Raw genomic sequence first — 21,309 nt, forward strand, 5'->3', positions numbered from 1 at the left:
TGAATATCATGAGTGTCGAACCGTCAATAGTAATTACTAAGTTGATCCTGACCACAGTTAAACCAAGTGTGCATTGTTTGTTTAGGCATATAGTCATTTATTACTTCTATTTTTGTAAACTAAGAAGCACATTGTTCTTTGAAGTATTTATTACACTTGGAAATAAAGGATTGACATGTTTTTATATTTAAGACATGTAATTTTAATGTAATATGGAGTTAGGCTTTGTCTGGTGGTCTGGAGGCTGGACTCTTTGTCCTCATTCATCTGTGCACTTTGCAGTACATGGTGCGGTCTGCTGCACACTCTGCTCTGTTACGCCGAGCATAGGAGTCTATGTAGCAGAGTAGTGGCCATACATTCTCAGTCACTCTCTGAAGTAAACCGGAGAGCAGAGTGTGCACAGTGGGCTATTTACATATGTCCCATGGACTAAAACTTGGTTACCACTAAAAATAGGGGACATTGAATGTAATAAATATCAAATGTAGGCCCCATTTACATCTTGTTTTTATGGCCTACATTTGATGTTTATGCTGGGAAAAGCTCTCACATTAAATTTCGGCTATAACAGTGTCAACCATCACTCATAGACTATAATGGTATACTTTAAAAGTATACATCATGAATTCTGTTAAAAGGGTACAATTATAGCCAATGGGTGACTGATGCCACTGTCACATGTATACGTTGAATGGATGCCATAATAGTCTAGATCATGTAAAGCTATTAAAAAGCCCCTGACACATACATTAAACGGATGCCTGTGACAAATACCATACAGTGGCAAGTCTACAACTAGGTATACTTTTATTTTTTTTATGGGATTGTGATCTGGAATAGTGTAGTCTACTACAATATTCCATACTTTTAAAAAAAAAATCATGTATGCCAACATATACCAGTCCAACTGAGTTAACTATTTTGGCCTCTGTCGGGCTACTGGAGCCCTATGTACACGTTTAGGCCTCATGCACATTACCGTAATTTTTGTCCGCAATTACGGATCCATTTCTATCGGCCACGGACTCCTTCCCGTATATTTATCCGGGCCGTAGAAATGACCCTCAAAAAAAAGGACGTTCTATTTTTCGCATTTATGGACAGTGCTCCTTTACTTATTATTGTGCGCACGGTCCGCAAATGCCGGTGACACTCCGTGTTCCGTCCGTGCAGTATTTACGGAGTGTAAATACTGCACGGTCGTGTGTATGAGGCCTTAGCGTGTACGCTGGGAGCTAAACGTAGTATTAAAACATAATGTGAATGGTGCCTTCAATGGCCCAATAGGTTGTAGTAGGTTGACCACCACTGCTCTAGACCGCAGGCACATAATGTACAGTGAATTTTGCAGCTATCTAAATGATTCGTAAAAGTACGAAGTATAATGTTAACTATTTGTTGGTTAATTAGGTGCCTGGAAACTTCCATGTATCCACACACAGTGCCACAGCTCAGCCTCAGAATCCGGATATGAGCCACTTCATTCACAAGCTGAGCTTTGGGGACACTTTACAGGTAAGCATGCACAAAAACGATATATCAGGAGATATAACTGTGATGAAAGATTTCTAGAACCTTTTTTAGACCGCGCCACCACCGCAGAAACGTCGTGTCTTGAAGATGAATAACATATATGTTCTGTCTTTTAAGTATTCAAGTTAAAAAAAACAAAAAAGCTCCTGTTCATGATTTCTTGGACCGTTTCCATTTGGCTTGTTTTTGTTTGACCTCTTCCTTCTACTTTAAAGGTTTTGCCTAAATGTTTTTCCTTAAAGAAGCAGCTCTAAGAAGTGTTCCAGGAACCACTTCTAAGAAAAAAAAACTGTGTGTATAAATTTTGATGGTTTTTACCTAAACATCATAGTTGTGACGTTTAGCGGTGTCCAAAATTTAGCTGCTGCTTTAACTTATTGCTGTGAGAAAAGCCGCAGCAAAAACGCTCTGCGTGCCCACAATTCACTTTTCCACGACGCAGCACTCAGGGCGTTGAGTGCTGCATTGAATATAAGGCCATGACACTGCTCGGCATCATGAACTTGTATGAGCCTGAGGGGATACGAAGGGAAGAATAGGAGCAGTGAGGTGAATTTTATTTTTTTATCTTGTCTGTTGGAAAGGGGGGAATGGATGGTGCACAGCCAGCCGACAGATTTCGACACATTCATTAATAGGCATTCGCCTCTTAATGTCTCATCTTACTCCCAAAGGGGCATGTTGTCACCGTAATCTCCCTGTAGGGCAGCCTCAAATAGATTATATATATATATATATATTTCCGTTAAAGGGAAACATTTAAAACTTCTATTAAGGGCAAATATCTTGGAAGACGGACCTTTTTTGAAGCACTATTTTAAGCCTAAATTCTGGTTGTCGCTTTTTTGTTGTGTTTGGGATTGTGCTATGAACAATGAAACATTCTAATAATGTACTTAAGACAATATAATGTGCTAGAACATTTTTGTTTACTCAAAGACTAGTCTCTGATTAAATCGCCTGAAGCAATTGCATCACCAGAACAAGGTTGGCACCAGCTTTTTAAGGATGCGGCAAGATATGTTCATAAGCTCTATTTTAATGCATTCCTGGTCAACCACTTTTATTTGTCCTACATTAATGGGAGTGAATACAGTATTAATGTGCATCTTGTACTGATGGTTATGGATGAGCTCAGTACATGACCTCAGTGAGTGAACGTTTATTATGCCATATATGTTATCTAACTTTCATACCCACCCAGAGACACACCCAAGCTTCACAGGCATAATATGCAATGTGTTACATAAGGAATTGCCAATCTGTAAAATACATCAAACAACTTCCAAAACTATGGCTGGAGAAATGTGAGAACTTGATGCTTCAGATTACTTCTAACATATGTATACAGTATTTATATCATCTATCCCCTAGTGATTGCGTGAGTGCAGCAGCCAGGACCAGTGCATTCTCCAATCCTGCCATTTAACCCCATAGATGCAACCACTGAAGGGGCTCTCTCTGTTAACTTCCCTTTGTTTACAATCTTTAGATGGACTGGATAAAAGCATGCACCACTTCTATGCAGGCATTTGAGTGCCTGAGAACTTTTAGCGCTGTTCTGTTTTATAATACTAAAAATAGTTTTATGGAAAATACCAAAAAATTCTGGTCTTGAAGTATGCTCTTGAAAGAAACTGATTCTCCTTGTGGAGATCACGCTGGTAGGAAGCTTTACCAAGATTCCCTAGGAGAAGTATGCAAAATAGCTTTCCTCTAGAAGGAAGAGAAAAACTGTCTCTGTAGTGTCACCTAATAGACTGTACCCTGTAAGCCAATGTGCAACTTTTTTTTTATAGAGCCTTGAAACCACACATGGGTTTATCGTGAAATCTGTACAGAGTAGGGTTCTCTTTTGGCTGAGGTGAGATGCTTTTTGAAGCAGCACTTGGAAGGACCGGATTTACCTTACGGAGATCCAGCTAGTAAAAATTTATTTCCACTCTGGGGGCTATCACACACTTTCACTAAGACATGATAATGCCAGCTTTTAACCATTTAATGACCGCTCACTGTCTTTTGACGGCGAGCAGTGTAGGTCCCAAGTCTACAGTGACGTCTTTTGGTGTCACTCTTGAATAGGGTAATGTAGAGCAGTACAGCCAGGATCAGAGGGACCGCCGATCCCAGCCGTTTAACCCTTTTGATCGCTGCAATCGGTGACTGCGGCATTATCAAAGGTGACTCTCCTCTTCGACCATGACACTAGGTTTCACGGGGGCACGTTCAGAGGCTAGGAAAACCTTTGCAGTCAGGCCTGGGGACCTAGAAAGGACCCCAGGGCTGTCTGTTTTGTAAGCTTGCTAACAGGCTGCAGTTAGGGCAACATTAGTATGCCCTGTGTCATAGTGACACAGAAGATAATGTATTAGCATACAGGAGCATGCGGATACATTACTAGTATAAAGACAAAAGTTTATAAAATGGTAATCCTTGGGGGTCGCGAGACACTTGCTGATGTCCCGGTTTCAATTGTATCTACGTCCTCAGAACGCAGATACAGTTGACGTGTGGTTTTGTTCAGACAGCACTAGTTTTCTCAGGTGCTCGAAATAGGGTCCCAACCCAGTTGTAGATAGAAAGAATTGTATTCAGCACACATTTGGAATATTTAGCGTAGATTTATTTCAATTTTTTCTTTTTTCAATATATGCCAGTGGCTACATGTCATAGAGAGCGGTAAGCTGCCAATTCTATTATAGCAGCGCCAGCATAATCGCTAGACCAGTCCCCAGTACGGCTCCGTGCCCGACGAAGGTCTCGCAACCGAAATGTTGCACATGTAGCCCCTGGGTTGCTCCCTTTGCGGGTGTGGTGTTGCCATAGCGGATGCAGCCATGCGGTGCAGCAACCAATAGAGCAGGGACCCACTTAATATATCACTTATATATCAAATTGTATAACAAAGAACCTCATGTTCATGTTTATAGAAATGTTTTGGCTTAATAGCTATAGATCAGTGTGTATATTGTGGCTGTGCGGTCCCGGTTCCCTTCTTCATTTTGAACATAACTATGATAGATGTTGTCATACGTCAGACAAAATGGGGCTAAGTATGGTAGTTGGGGGTCCCAAGCAAAAGTCTCAACCAAAAGTGGGTCCCGGCCACAAACAAAAAATGTAATTAAAGCATTAATAAAAAAAATGTCTGCAAAAATAAAGTGATTTTATTTGTTATAAAATACATTTCATTTTAAGTACCATACATGAAAACAAAAATGAGGTATTCACACAACTGTAATAACCTGAGGAATTCACTTACACAGACATTTCTATGTACCCTCAAACTGCGCCGAAAATACACTTTCTCATAATAAAGCCTCATACAGCCACGTCCATTAAAAAAATGTTGAAATGCGTAGAGGCAAAAATGAAAACATTTTAGCTGGTCATTAGGGAGTTAATTGTGCTTGCTTGTCTTTCAGGTTACAAACATTCATGGTGCGTTCAATGCCCTGGGAGGAGCAGATAGACTTGCTTCCAATGGTACGTACAATTAACTTTTTATATCATATAGTAGTTGAAAACCTTTTGTAGAATAGCAAGGCCCTGTTCACACAGTTTTTTTTGCAGGCAGAAAAATCTGCCTCCAAATTCCTTCAGAGATTTGGAGGCAGATTTTGACCTGCCTGCAAATTATTGCAGCGTTTTTCACCCGCGGCCATTGAGCACCGTGGGCAAAAAAACAGTGAAAAACTTTTTTTCTCTGCCTCCCATTGATTTCAATGGAAGGGCAGAGGCGGAACCGCGACAAGAATGAACATGACGCTTTTTTTTTTATTACCGTGATTGGCTAAAAACCGCCACAGAAAATAACGCCTTTGCCTTCCATTGATTTCAATGGGAGGCGGTTTCGGCAGATTTTGACATAAAAAAACGCATCGACCTTCGGTCCAGTTCACACTGAGTTTTTTTTTTGGGCACTGATTTTGACCGAGTCCGCGACCAAAAACTGAAATCACCCCTCCCCTCATTGATTTCAATAGGAGGCAGAGATGGGGTTTTTTTCCCACGTGGCTTTCAGACGCTCGCAGGAAAAAAAAGCGGCATTTTCTTTGCTGCCACGCAGTGCTCGTTTCTGAGTGCTTTTCGCCGCGGTCTTTGCAATAGATTAAATGGCCGTGGGCAAAAAACAATGCGGAAAAATGAGTGCAGGCAGTTCAAAATCTGCCTCAAAATTGCTGAAGGAATTCAGATTTTTTTTTTTATTTTTTTTTTTATTTTTTTTTAAAAACTGTGTGTGAACAGGGCCTAAGAGTTTGAACACCTGTTTTGACCTTGTGCTGCTCATAGCTCAGGATTGATAGTGTTTAGTCTACTAAATCCTCTGAGCGGAACGCTGTAGCGGCACAAATTTCTCCACTGATTTAGATTCCAAACTTCCTTTTTAAATGCATGATTTTTTTTTCCGCATTCTCACATAAGACACATTGTAAAACCTCTTTTTGACTAGTTGATACCAGTACCCTGTAGCTGATAAGGTGAAGAGGTCCTAATTACAGGGACGCCTCGATTACCTCCTATATACCCTTAGGACACCACCTCTTTAAGTATTTTTAGGAAGTAGTTGTATCAGAATGGATACATTTGCCATGTTAGGAAGGTCAATTATTTACAGTTTATTCTGTAAACTACCTGATCGTTTTCTCGTAGTATTTTTATGACACATTCAAGCTAATGCTTAGAAAATGTCAAGCATTAAACATCAATTTCATCATGTTAGATAGATCGGAGATAGATCGGAGATAGATCGGAGATAGATCGGAGATAGATCGGAGATAGATCGGAGATAGATCGGAGATAGATCGGAGATAGATCGGAGATAGATCGATGTGTGTACCAAGGGTTCATGAACACACTTAAACATATTCTGTACACATGCTGACGTTTTCTGGTTTCTTCTACAGCCTTGGCTTCCCACGACTACATATTAAAGATCGTACCAACCGTATATGAAGACTTGAGCGGGAAGCACAAGTTTTCATACCAGTACACTGTAGCTAATAAGGTAAGAATGAAGCTAGCAACAGGCAATGCATGATCTTGTAGTACTGTATGATGTAAGTTTTATTCTTAAACTTCACAGAAGAAGGTTGCCAGAAGGCAAGAGACTAAAAGACAGACTTAATAAAGAATTCCAACAAAGTCACATAGCTGAACAGTAATGTCATTCCTAGATAACCAAAGAAGGGCTCTTCTATTCACATATTAACTAATCGTGGTGTGACCGAATTCACAGTATTCTTTGTGTTTGCTTATAAATGTAAAATTAATTCTAAACCTCCTTTCAATCTAAATATTTTAGGAATATGTAGCGTACAGCCACACAGGACGAATTATCCCTGCCATCTGGTTCCGCTACGACCTGAGTCCCATCACAGTAAAATATACAGAAAGGCGGCAGCCTATGTATCGATTTATAACCACGGTAAGTAGTGATCACTGTACCACGGGTCTCTTGTGGGTGATTTTGAATAGTTGTCGACTTCATGCAGTTTATGAATAACATAAACCATACTAGAACATAAACTGCTGAATACAATCAAAATTCCACTGTGTTTTCAAATTGACCGGTGGTCATGATCACTTTCTAAACTAGGTCATGGATACGGGGATAATTGTGTGCTTCCAACTTTGTTAGAACCGTTTGGGGTTAGGCCCTTTTCTGTTCCAGCGTGACTGTGCCCCAGTGCACAAAGCAAGGTCCATAAAGGTTGGGTAAGTTTGGTGAGGAAGAACTTGACTGGCCCACACAGAGCCCTCACCTCAACCCCATTGAACGATTTTGGGATCAAATAGAACAGAGATTGTGAGCCAGGCCCTCTCATCAAACATCAGTGTCTGACCTCACATGCTCTTCTGGATGATTGGGCCAAAATTTCCACAGGCACACTACGAGATCTTGTAGGAAGCCTTCCCAAAAGAGTGGAAGCTTCTTTTTTTTATTTTATTTTTTAAGCTGCAAAGGAGGAACCAACTCCATATTAATGCCTATGGATTTATAATGGGATTTCCTAAAAGCTCCTGTAGGTGTAATGTGCAGGTGTCCCAATACTTTTGTCGATATAGTTTATCCCAGATCAATCTTTCTTTATTTATCACGGGAACTTCACAGATGTGTTAAATTGTTTTGCAGGCTTGTTGGCCCTTATAGCCCCTTATGAGACGGGTTTTAACAGGGACCTGGGAATAGAAAACTTGTTTTTTGTAGAAGTGGGCATGTGGAAGGAACTTGAGTTTTCTCAGAATGCCACATTTTATTTTAAGCATATGAACATAGCAATTGGAAGCGTAAGAACCCTTTTGGTTGGGACAGATCCCAGTAATGTTATTTCAGGAATTAAAGATTCCTGTAATCGCGTCATGGAGCACTATTCCCGAAATAGGATTTTTATGATTTCACCTTCTGTACCATGCCAGCTAATGAAAAAAACAAGCGTTAATAAGCAAGAGAGTGAAGTTATAGAAGGTTTGCGCTTACTTCATTTTATTATAAAAGCAGCGCTCACCCCACCCACACAACCAGCTCTATAAGAAAGCACTTATTGTGTACACACAGCAGGTCCCTGTTAGGAAAAGTTTTCCTTTTTAATAAACCTCATTGTTGCTTGCATGACTAAGAAGATAAATTTATACGAACTACCTGAAAATGAGCAGTGGACGTCTTGTACTGTCATCGCTGTTGAACTCCAAAATAGCTAGTGCGGGGGTTCAGATTAAGGCAGAATTTAGAAGATCGTGGAAAGGAATAAATACTAGTTTTTACAGGACTGGAGATTTTGAGCTGAGGGTCTAGGGATGTGAAGAGCCTATACCAATCTGGAGTGCTTTTAGTCGCTAAAAAGGAAGAGAAATTAAAACTTAAGTTTAAACTCAAGCAGAACTTACAGCAGTAAGAAGGCCATAAAATCATTGATGTGGTCTGCTCAGTTGTGTAGGCCAACTATGTGATAGGCAAGCTAGTCGTCAATAGGTGCCAAGGTTCCCTGTACTGAATATGGAAAGTAAGGAGGGAGTGAGGTCACCCTGAAAAAAGTACTGTAGCAGGGAGAACAGATTGCTCTGCCTGTTCCATCTAAACAATGGGCCACAGAGGTTAATGAAGTGTATGGCCGTTTTATCTGAAACTAGAGCTACGCTTATTAGAATAAATAACGGTAACGGTTTTCTGGTTAAAGTGTACTTCTAGCGATCTAGTTTTCTACACATCTAGGAATATTGATAAGACTTCTCTTAGATCTTCTTGCTCTGAATCCTGTTTTCCTTACAGTGTGACATGTTTAAATTGGTACAAATTGTAGAGAAATGGTTCTCGCTGCCATTTTGTTTGGGGAATAAGATCTGTGTTGACTATCCGCTTCCTGGAGCCGTGTTAGGGCTCATGAGTATATATATATATATAGTCTGTGTGGCGACCAGCCGTCACACGGACTCGTACTTCAACGGGGCCGTTCACACGACCGTTGTTTCAACAAAGTGTGTGAAGGGTTCGTGAAAAATTAGGACATGTCCTATTTTTTTTGCTCTTCACGCATCCCTCCATAGACTCTGGTTTCTGGATAACGCGTGATAACGCGTCCCGTAAGGGTGCAGCTAGGGTGCACCTCGGGCGTAAAAAAAAACTGCAGTTTTTCACGTAAGAGGTTGGCTACGTGAAAGAGTTTTTTTCTTTCTAAGATGATCTTGACACCGAAACCGTGTCGGAATCCGTGGAAAAAAACTTCCAAAACTGCCTCCCCTCGATTTCAATAGGAGGCGGAGGTGTTTTTTTTCCTGCGGCGGTCTTTAGCCGCTCGCAGTAAAAAAAGCAGCATCATCTTTCTTGCTGTGGTTCCGCCTCTGACCTGCGATTAAAATCAATGGGAGACAGAGAAAGCGTTTTTCGCCCGGGGCGCTTAATGGCCGTGGGCAAAAAACACAGTGAAAATCACGGCAAGACTTTGTAGGCAAAAAACTCCTCCGCCTCCCATTGATTTTCAGACATTTCTTGGCGCGTTTTCCATTGTGGGTTCCGCATCAAAAAACTCTGTGTGAACAGGGCCCTAGTGTTCTATTATTTAGTAAACTTCTCGTAACATTCTTGCGTTTGAAAATATGTCCTGGATGGATTAATACTCGGTTAGACCCATTTCTATATTTTCACCATTTCTGCCTTTGAACATTGTACGGATTTGTAGCCTTGATAAATTTGCACTTGGCTGAAACTGTAAACTTAACTGGTTTAATCATAATAAAAAAACCTCTAGATTGTATTTTTCCCTTTACGCGTGAAGAAATGACAGCAAATGCGACATGATTGTGTCTCCGAAGGGAAAAGATTAGTTGTGAATATGTAGCAGTTCTGTACATGATAGATCTGCTTTGCTTTTATGTAGGTGACTCGGGAATCCTTTTTTAAACGTTTGCTTCCCATGTATCTATAAAGTGGGATGTGGTTACCAAAAGACCCTAAATAAACAAAGTCCCAGTCAGCGTGAAGTTAATAGGCCCCGTCACGTACTGGAGTGTTCTCCCCTCTTCTGATTGTATAATCTCCATCTGCCAATGATCCACTTTGTCTTTAGTATGTGAACTGTCTCTCCGAGAGCGGACACTGCCCTGCCACCCAACAGATGGTGTGTGGATTACTAAAGCTGGCAGATCAGGGGTGGGGGCTGTGTAGAAACACCTGCTGTTCTGGCTGCTGCCTCATTCATAATGTCTTGTTAAGTCCACGAGACCTACAGCATATCCATTATTCCCCCGTGTTTCCCAGTCAATGAGAAGAGCTGTGAGGCAACAGCAAAGGAAGGGGGGGTTGTAAACAGACGATCAAGAAACTTGTCTTTTATACTTGAAGGGGGGCCTTTTGTAACCCTCTGCTAAAAGGAAGGCCGGAACAAAGAAACCATACACAAAACAGAGGGGATTCCCAGGGTCCGTTAGACATGTTGCTCCCGGGTAGGAGGGATAAATTGCCTTTTTTTAAAATTTAAATAAAGCCGTGTACTAAAGTGTGCTGCGCTCCCACCGTTACATTGTAGATTATAGGAGGAATAGGGGGGCATTTAGGAGAGCAGTTTACATAATAGAAATGATAAAAATGTCTCCTTCAATACTGCGGACATGTATTTACATAGAAATTGATTTTATTAATGTAACTTTTAATGTACTCATTCCGTAATGCTGACACACTCCATTTTTATTTTTTGACCGAACCCACTTTGTTAGTGCATTTTTTCATTTGTTCTATTTCTTCCTTTCAAGTGACTATTTTTTCTGAGGAAAACCACTCTTGTGTTATATTTTTAAATATCCGAACAGTTGTGTCTGGATTGGGGATCAGATGTTTGTTTGGCAGAGAAAAACATTAAAAACCTTTAAACTATATGAAAAAAAAATGCATGGTATTCGAATTACTAACCCGTTTTTTTTTTTTTTTTGTTTTTTTTATTAGCAGTCATTTTATGGAAGATCTGTCTTTTTATCCAAGACAGGTTAAATAAATTCTCTTGTGAAGAAATGCATTCTAGTATAGTGTTTTCAGTTCTGTATTATAATATGTATGTTGGTTTGTCCTGTGCTGGTCAGTACGAAGATGTGAAGATGATGAGAATACTGTCTTAGTGATGACACATAAGCTGACACTTTAATCTCCCCACCCTAGTATCAGCAAGTCTTGTTAGTAACTCCTATAGCTGTAGCATTTCTCTCCCCATCCGTCGCTGCTGGACACTCTCTGTATCCATGGGATTGGCCTGAGAACTGACGTGACCACTAATTCTCACACGTTCATTGTGTGTCCTGATTTCAAGCCTTTCTTTTTAATAGGAGCATCTGTGCCTCTGCTTCTATTGTGGGCAACCATGTAACCACACATTACATATGTGCATGTATTCACTAAAACTGCAGCTGTATGATGGCAGGAGCAGTAACATAAATTATTCAATAACCGTTTTCTTACAGACCATGCAAAGTCACATATTTGATATCTCTCCAAAATTTCTGTGCATGGGTTACCATAAGGCTAGTCTCACATAGTGCTAAAAACGGTTTGTAAAATATCCAGATCTGCGGTATTTTGATTATAGTGTATATGTGTGTGTGTGTGTGTGTGTGTGTGTGTGTGTATATATGTATATATATATATATATATATATATATATATATATATATCTTTGAATCCTCTAGGTATGGCAGTTTTTTTCCATGGGGCTTTCAATATAACTTCAATAACACATGTATAAAAAGAAAAAAAACTCAGTTAAAAAAACGCTACAGGAGACTGTAAAGGTGGCCTAAAGGAAAGCGCTTTTAGTTGACCTATTATTGGAGAACTGAATTTGGTGGAAATCCTGGCATTACTATTTATTAACCCATTAATTTTACGAGGAAAAAATCCTTTCTTGCTTTCTGCCTCTATTCACTAATTGATCCATTATTTGATGGGAGATGCTCTTTAACAGGTTCCCGACCGCTGGCCGTAAATATACGGCCAGCGGTCAGGGTCTCTAAAGTCCGGCGTATAGTATATATACGGCCGCACTTCAGAGACTGTGCACGCGCGATCGCGTGCACACAGCTCTATGCCCTGGCTGTTGCTAACAGCCATGGGCACTGGGCAGAATGTCAGGGGTCAATCTTTTGGCCCCTGAACATGTGATCGCTGTGACAACCAATCACAGCGATCACATGCATTTCTGCATAGAAAACAGTGTGCACGCGATCGCGTGCACACAGCCCTGTGCCCTCGCTGTTACCAACAGCTCTGGGCACTGGGCAGAGTATCAGGGACCAATCTGATGGTCCCTGAACATGTGGTCGCTGTGACAACCAATCACAGCGATCACATGCATTCCTGCTTATAAAACAGTGTGCACGCGATCACGTGCACACAGCCCTGTGCCCTCGCTGTTACCAACAGCTCTGGGCACTGGGCAGATTATCAGGGACCAATCTGATGGTCCCTGAACATGTGGTCGCTGTGAAAACCTATCACAGCGACCACATTTGTTTTATTTTGACTTTTCTGGCAGTAAATCTCCTGCCTCTTTTCTTCTCCTCAAACATTGTTTCAGTTTGAGGAGAAGAAGAGACTCGGGAGAATTGCTGCCAGAAGATTACAGTGAAAAAAAATACAGTTACACTAAAACATTCTCTGTATAGATAGATTTCTATCTATCTATACAATCTATCTATCCATCTATCTTTTTTTCTATCTATCTACCTTTCTTTCTTTTATTCTATTAGAATAGGCAGGTAGGGAGTATATAATTATATATATATCCACATATATATAATATATATAGCAATAGCGGTTTATTTTTTTGTTAGCGGTAGTGTAGATATATATAGCAGTTAGTTTGTGTGTTTTTATAAAAAAAAAAAATTTGTTTAGTTAGTGTTAGTGTTAGTTACGTTATGGCGAGGAAGTTGTTTAGCGCCGAGGAGGCATACGCCATGCTGTGGTCTGAGTCGGAGACCGCATCAGAGATGGCGTCCGAGATGGAACCTGTTTTAGGTAGTGACGATGACAGCGTCACTTCAGGTTCATCTTCAGGGGACGTTGTCCCTGATGCAGTCGAAACTGCAGAACATGAAAGCGCAGGGCCAAGTAGCGCTGTAGCACGGGAGAGCCTGGTCCCTCCAGTCCAGGCTCTTGTATGGGCACCTGCCCCATCTTTTGGGCCTAGAATCCACGGATTTACTGCCACTCCTGGCATAACCGTGGACAATACAAATTTTGTCCAAATGGATTACTTCCATTTATTTATAACGGACGACATCCTAAATCAGATTGTCCACGAAACAAATTTATATGCCACGCAATATATAAGGCAGAAACCTTCATCCACCCATGCCAGAGATTGGACGCCCACCAATTTGCAGGAATTAAAAAAAAATTTGGGGCTCACCCTAAATATGGGTATTGTCAAAAAGCCCTCCATTAGGTCTTACTGGTCAACAAGACCCGCCCAAGCCACCCCAGTATATTCTGCAGTAATGCCCAGGTCTCGTTATGAGACAATAATGAGGTTCCTCCACTTCAATGACAACGCACAGGCCCCCCCAAGTACCGATGCAAACCGGGATCGGTTGTTCAAAATAAGACCGCTAATAAATTCCCTGAATAATTTATTTCTGCAACTCTACACCCCTGAGCAGAATGTAAGTGTGGACGAATCCCTCCTCAACTTTCATGGCAGACTTCGCTTTCGCCAATATCTACCTTCCAAAAGGGCAAGATATGGCGTTAAGCTCTACAAATTGTGTGAAAGCGGGTCAGGATATACCACCGCCTTCAGGATTTATGAAGGGCGGGACCGCTCAATAAATGTTCCTGGATGCCCCCCTGATCTTTCCACCAGCAGTAAGATTGTGTGGGAGATAATGCAGCCTCTGCTTCACAAAGGGTACCACCTGTACTGTGATAATTTTTATTCTAGTGTGCCCCTGTTTAGGCATTTGCATGCTGCAAGGACTGGGGCATGTGGTACCATGCGCAAAAACCGAATTGGTTTTCCACAGCAATTAGTGGGGAAGCGCATGGTAAAGGGGGACTCCTGTGCTTATGCATCTGAAGAATTGCTGGCGGTCAAGTTCAGGGATCGCAAAGATGTGTATGTGCTAAGCACGATTCATACCGCAGGAACAGTGGCAGTGAGGGAAAGGGGGGCAACATCGGACAAGCACAAACCAGTGAGCGTGTCCGAATATAACAAGTACATGGGGGGGGGTGGATTTAAGCGACCAGATTTTACAGCCCTATTTAGTAAAACGCAAAACTAAAACCTGGTACAAAAAGGTGGCCATTTATTTGTTACAGGTGGCCATCCACAACTCATTTGTGCTCTATAAAAAAAACAGAGGCAGAGACACATACCTGGATTTCCAGGAAAAAATTATTGAAGGCCTCATTTTTGATGTTCAGGACACCCGAGAATGCCCCCAGTCTGAGGATGTCACGCGACTGACTGAAAGGCACTTCATCAGTCGGATTCCCCCAACAGCAACCAGAAGCAACCCTCAGAAAAAGTGCCGCGTCTGCAGAAAAGACGGGCACCGCAAATATTGCCGATATTTCTGTCCCTCATGTCTCTCGCAACCAGGCCTGTGCATTGAGCCATGTTTTAAAAAATACCACACTGTTCTGAATTATTAGATTTTAGTTAATTTGTTGAAAATATATTTGCCCTACATTACGTTTTTATTTTTCCCATGATTTTACTCCAAGGGTGAGGGAGGGAATGGGTGGGGGGTGGATGTCATGTTTGCATATTCTCTAAAGTTCATCTGCTGGAGAGCTCCATTTGCATTAACCTGCAATTTCTTATTTTAGAAAACCCCAAAAAATAAATTCCCATTATACCCCTAGATGAATATTTTGGGATTTCTGCTTCAAGAGCAGATATTTTGGAAGTGTTATAGAAACTCTGTTGAGTTTTGTAAAACCAGCTTTGAAAAAAAGCGATATGTGAAATAATCTTCTTCTATCCTCCGCCCTCCTACATCTCTATGTGATAAATAAGGCCACATATTTGGTATCCCCGTGCACGGGAGAAGTGGCAGAATGTGAACGGAGATTAATTTTGACCGTGGTCTATACCGTGTGTGAAAAATGCTGGCATAAACTGACGCATTTGCTAAAAAATTGCTAATTTTATTTTGATCCATCTTATTCAAGAAACTTTCAGAAGAAAACTGGACTGTCTAAAAATATGATAAACCCCTTGAAGAAAACCTTGTGGGGTCTACTTGTGTGAATGAAGTCATTTATGGGGTGTTTCTAATGTTTCAGCAGCATTACACCCCCCAGAAAACAGTATGCGGCTATAAAATCAAGTGCAGAATTCCTGGACCGAAAAGGCCAAAAAGCCTCTTTTTATGCCAAGCCCTGGCACATGCCCATGAATAAAGCACACATATTTGGTATCCCCATGCACGGGAGAAGAGGAAGAATGTGAAATGCGATGAATTTTGTCCGTGGTCCATTTTGTGTGTGAAAAAGCTAGCATAAACTGACGCATTTGTTAAAAAAAAAAGCTAATTTTATTTTGTTCCATCTTATTCAAGAAACTTTCAGAAGAAAACTGGACTGTCTAAAAATATGATAAACCCCTTGAAGGAAACCTTGTGGGGTCTACTTGTGTGAATGAAGTCATTTATGGGGTGTTTCTAATGTTTCAGCAGCATTAGGCCCCCCAGAGAACAGTATGCTGCTATAAAATCAAATGCAGAATTCCTGGACCAAAAAGCCTCCTTTTATGCCAAGCCCTGGCACATGCCCGCACAGTGAATAAGGCACACATATTTGGTATCCCCATGCACGGGAGAAGTGGAAGAACGTGAAAGGAGATGAATTTTGGCCGTGGTCTATACCGTGTGTGAAAAATACTAGCCTAAACTGACGCATTTGCTAAAAAAGTGCTGATTTTATTTTGTTACATCTTATTCAAGAAACTTTCAGAAGAAAACTGGACTTGCTAAAAATATGATAAACCCCTTGAAGGAAACCTTGTGGGGTCTACTTGTGTGAATGAAGTCATTTATGGGGTGTTTCTAATGTTTCAGCAGCATTAGGCCCCCCAGAAAACAGTATGCGGCTATAAAATCAAATGCAAAATTCCTGGACCGAAAAGGCCAAAAAGCCTCCTTTTATGCCAAGCCCTGGTACATGCCCGCACAGCGAATAAGGCACACATATTTGGTATCCCCATGCACGGGAGAAGTGGAAGAATGTGAAAGGAGATGAATTTTGGCCGTGGTCCATACCGTGTGTGAAAAATGCTAGCATAAACTGGCGCAATTGCTAAATTCTTGCATTTTTTTCCAATTTTGCCCACTTTAGAGAAAAAAATAAAAATGATATATACTGACAAATGCCACTAAAACAAAGCCCTATCTGTCCTTTAAAAAGAGTGTAAAATTCAAAGATGAACTTTATTCACCTGCAGAGTTATAGTCATCTAAAGAAGCGCATAGCAAAATTGTGAAATTTGCTCTGGTCATTTAGCTGTAAAACAGCCTAGTCCTTAACCGGTTAATAAACCTCTGGTAAATAGAAGTGACAACCAATATAGAAGTTGTTACAAAAACATCAAATCTGCCTAGTTAAGGCTAAATTCACACCACGTTTGTCCAGATGTATTCAGCTGTATGCCTACATGACGGCTATTAGAAAAAAAAAATGCATACCACCCTTTTTTCTTTGTAACAATTTATTGAACAGCATAGCCGACTGCACTTTTCAATACCAACTGGGGCTGCAGCATTCCAATATTTACTGTCAAAATGTATTCCAAAAGGATACCCGTTTGGTCATTTAAAGTCTATGGGCACATCGATGTACAAGTCAGGAGAATTTCCCATTGTACATGTCGATCATGTAAAAATACCTGGGGTATTAGTAACCATTTTGGCCAAAAGGACGCAAGCTCACAATCCACGACAAGGATCCCTGGACTTGCGAGTCCCTAACTGGAACTTAATGTTCCATATACACCCGCCATACGCATAGAGCAGCCCGCTCTATTTACTATCAAGGCGTTACAAATAGGCTTCTACCTGGCTATACACGCTGCGCCCCATGACTTACACCTTATCGCTCCATGTTTCACACACTTGCACCCCACTATTCATTTATTATTTTTATTTAGGCACTATACTCATTACTGCCCCCTATATTTCACTCATATTATTATCACTTGCACATACACAATTCATTTTATTATTTTTCCCATGCACCACACGCCACTCCCCTCAAGGCTAGTGGGAGTGGCTATTAGTGGTATTTAATGCCCCTGTTCACTCTCCTTCATCAGCGTTTCAGACCTGTCTGTGTCCATTTGTAAGTATGGCCGTTTTTTTGTGTTTTTCTGGATAAACAATGAAGCAAGCACCGCTGTCCTTTTGCTGATCATGAAGTGCTGGGGGTCAAACCAGGGGCATATCAATAGTATGTTCAGCGGTAGCAGTTGCACCCCGGGTCTGGTGCGTGACAGGTCCCAAAAGCCCCTGTGCCACATAAAAAAACACTAGTATTATAAATAGTAGATGGGTGGCCCCACTACAGATTTTGCTTTGGGGCCCACAAGCTTCAAGTTATTCATCTGGGTTAGGCCATCTATGTATGATCAGGGAGATTCTATTATAAGAATAGGCCATCAATTAAAAATCCAAATCAATTTGCTGAAAACTTTTTATTGCCATTTCTCAGAACTGAAATTGTTCGCTTTTAACCCTTTATGGCTCTAATAAGGATTGTTACCAGTTCTCCTAGAGTTTTGATTGGAAAATCTGCCAAGTTATACAGCAAAAGGGGGGCAGGTATTTATATCATCATGGCTTGTTAGATTTTTACCATTAAGTTGGGTAGAAATCTGGGTATCATCACACAGATGCTCGGATCGTTATAGGTATAGTGGTCAGAGCTCTGTCTTGTAATGATCCATGCACATGTGTGACCATCACATGACAGGACAGGTTTTCAGCCATTGGAAGTAAACATTGATGGTTCACAGTCACTGACTACAAGCGGAGATCTTGAAAGGCATGAAAAATGAATACAGAAAGTATATTGGAAAATTGTATGTTTCCATTATACAATTAATATGCTTTATTTGCTGAATCTGGAATACACCTTTTAATTTAAAGGGATCTTTCCTTAAGAAATAGGACAAAATATAAGGGAACCTGTCCGAAGACTGTTTAAGTACAATTCTGGGAAAATGTTAATGTTTTGTAAAGTGGAGGTTAATGTAGCATAGCTAGGTTATTCATTTTTTCCATCTGGCCTAGAAATACAAGTTTCCAAGGTTCTCTGTACACTACAGCTCCTTAACACAACAGGAAATTACTAAATGGCAGCATGTTACTGGACTGTACAGGAGAAGTTGCAAAAATGACGCCCCCTTCTCTGACATCACTTCCTGCCCTTCAGCTGTTGGCTAAAGCTACACCCCATAGACTTACGTCGGAACAGGGACATCGTTTTAAAAATAAAAAAACAGAATGGGCTTACTTAAGGTGGAGACTGGCTGAAAAATTTTACATGGCCACTTTTTCAGCAGACAATGAGCTGCCAAAATCGTCCATTTCGACAAATTTCATCTTATGTGTATGGCCAATTTAGGGATATCTGAATAGGGGTGGTGTTTTGGCAACTTCTACTGTTTAGCCCAGTAACAAGCAGCCATTTTGTTATTTCCTGTGGTGTTAAGGACCTAAGGTGAACACCGCACATTGGAAACTTGTATTTGAGGGACCAGAATGAAAGAATGACCCTGGTATGTTACGTGACCCCGGTAGATCCATTTTACGAATTATAACACTTTGCCAGAGTTTCACTTGACCTCGATATGCATATTTGCCCATAAAGAAGCCAAGATGAAACCGTTGTGTGCACAGTGGATATGGAAATCGGATATGAGCGAAAATAGCTGTCAAAACAAAGACGTAAAGACAATACGGATATTAGCGAGCTAATAATAATAAAAATAGTATTTATAACCTTTAATTTAAGGATAATGTTATAACTGTATTCCAAGCTTATGATATCTTGGCAGTTTGTGGTGCCTCATGGTATTTTGTGGGGGCTGCTGGATTTCAGTGGCTGCTGTTCACCTCTAATGGCCATAGTGTGGGGCCTCATCCTCCGTTGAAACATTGCCGAGATGGAGTTCTTGTGACCAGTTTCATCCTACTAGCCGTGTATTCTTCCTATTTTACTTGCTTATATGAATGCGGACATATTTTCCAATTACTGCTGATTTGATCCGTTATTTGGTGAGCACATGTAGATTCTTGTCTGCTCTGTAATATAGAATATACAAAATAATCAACATTTTGAAGAGGTTTTATAATCTGTCAGATCCTGAAGATGCCAGTGGGTAGGTTTGCAATATACAGTGTATATTCCAAACACTATCTTCTAGCTGGGTTTTTTCTTGTTTATCTCAACTAAAATATGTAAGGGTAAAAACCTGTGATTTTGATACCTCCATCAATATTTTTAGCAAAAAAAATCATGGCATTGCGAAGCACGTATATCGATCCAGACAGTGGATCGCACTATTTTTTTTTAATTTAATTTGAATCGGGGGTTGAATAATCAGGCGAGATTGTTCATATTGCATCCTCATAACCTTAGGTGATATTTACATATCTCAATATTCATTAAAACCATTCGTGGTTCAGATGGTATACTATTAAAGAGGACCTGTCACCTGTCCTGACACGTCTGTTTTAGTAAATACTTGTATTCCCCATGAAATAACAATTCTGAAACATATTTTCATAAAAACTCTGTTGTGCAATTCTTCCATTATTCCTCCTAGAAATTTCTGAATACATTGACAACTGGCTGTTACCATTCCCCTTTATCAAAGGGGTGTGTCTTTACATAATCTCATTCTATCGGCACTGATTGGACATTGTCTGTGTATGGACACACCCCCAACTGGTAACACCCACTTATCATTTTATTCATACATTTCTAGGAGGAATAACAGTGGAATTGCACAACACAGAGTTTTAAGAAAATTCCAGAATTGTTAATGTATGGGGAATACAATCATTTACTAAAACAGACCTGTCAGGAGAGCTAACAGGCCATCTTTAGGTATTTAAATAGTTTTTGAAACCTTCTATGTGAATAGATGCAATCAGGGGTTCATAAAGGAAACAAGTCAAGGGAAAATGAAAGGGGTAACCACCTGGCATTGGAAAATACATGGGGGGGGGGGGGGGGCATACGTAGAAGTCATTGAACACAATCCAGCCATGTTCTAATTTCATAGGGGATACATAGGGACCAAATTTTGCTGGATGGCTTTGCTAGAAAGTTGGTAATTTTGTTCAGGAAAGCTTCCTTTTTGACAAGTTTAAATGGGACCGGCAATTGTTTCCACAACATTATTATGAGGAGCGTATACAGAATCCAAGGGCCCCATAGCAATACTCAGAATTATTTTTTTTTTTATGTTACTGTTTACTTGTCCACTTTTATGTTCATAACACTGTGCTGATCACTTTCATAACGTGTTAATAATATTTCTTTATAGCGATCGGAAGTCATATTTTTATTATGCAGAGCTCTAAATAAAGTCCCTGCTTCCCTTTTTCATAGCAATAGTATTAAATGCCCAAAATTTGGTTACTTGCAGTCACCACTAAGGAGAACTAACTGCGTGTAGTGTTTGATCATTTACCACTATCTGTACATATTTCTACATAGGTCTTTCTGATTTTCATCTAACATTTTATATTAGATTTTCTGCAATACATGTCCGGACATGTATTTCTCTTCGTCATAACTTTACAATTTTCAGGGTTGCTGATGAGACCTTTCCCACCCATTGTCACTCCAGATTAAGTATTAGCACATTTCTCCTTTTTTAAACTCTTCCAAATAGTTATTTTCAATAGTGAGTCACTGCTCTGTTTCTCTAACATAGTCAGTGTTTCCCCAGCTCTGCGCTGGCAGCTCGGGTCCCACGTCACTACCAATACTCAGCCTGTGTATAGGAACCTGTGTGTCACTTGGGCACATCCAAATTGTTAACACCTTGTAGAGCCCACAAGCCAACATTGACCTTGCCACAGATAATATTCCACATTTATTTTGTTTTCTTAGCTGGGACTTTCTTAATATCAACCTTATGTTGAAGACAAAATATCTCCCTTAGACCATCGTTTTAAATTATTTCTTCTTAACAAATTTATTATCAAAATGTTTCCACGATAAACTCTCATATGAGTTTTTCTTGATAAAACCGGCACCCAAGACTACATCAA

At 40.4% G+C, this 21,309-nt stretch overlaps 1 protein-coding gene across 1 annotated transcript in view; it reads left to right on the forward strand.

The window, feature by feature from the left end:
- ERGIC1 (endoplasmic reticulum-golgi intermediate compartment 1) overlaps positions 1-21,309 on the forward strand; it is a 110,649-nt gene that overhangs the window by 79,576 nt on the left and 9,764 nt on the right. Inside the window, exons 6-9 of the mRNA XM_075856505.1 lie at positions 1,414-1,518; positions 4,962-5,022; positions 6,444-6,544; positions 6,842-6,964. Coding sequence (XP_075712620.1) covers positions 1,414-1,518; positions 4,962-5,022; positions 6,444-6,544; positions 6,842-6,964 — 390 coding nt within the window. The remainder of the gene's footprint in view (positions 1-1,413; positions 1,519-4,961; positions 5,023-6,443; positions 6,545-6,841; positions 6,965-21,309) is intronic.

The sequence above is a fragment of the Rhinoderma darwinii genome, chromosome 3, assembly GCF_050947455.1.
Source record: "Rhinoderma darwinii isolate aRhiDar2 chromosome 3, aRhiDar2.hap1, whole genome shotgun sequence".
NCBI classification, from domain to species: domain Eukaryota; kingdom Metazoa; phylum Chordata; class Amphibia; order Anura; family Rhinodermatidae; genus Rhinoderma; species Rhinoderma darwinii.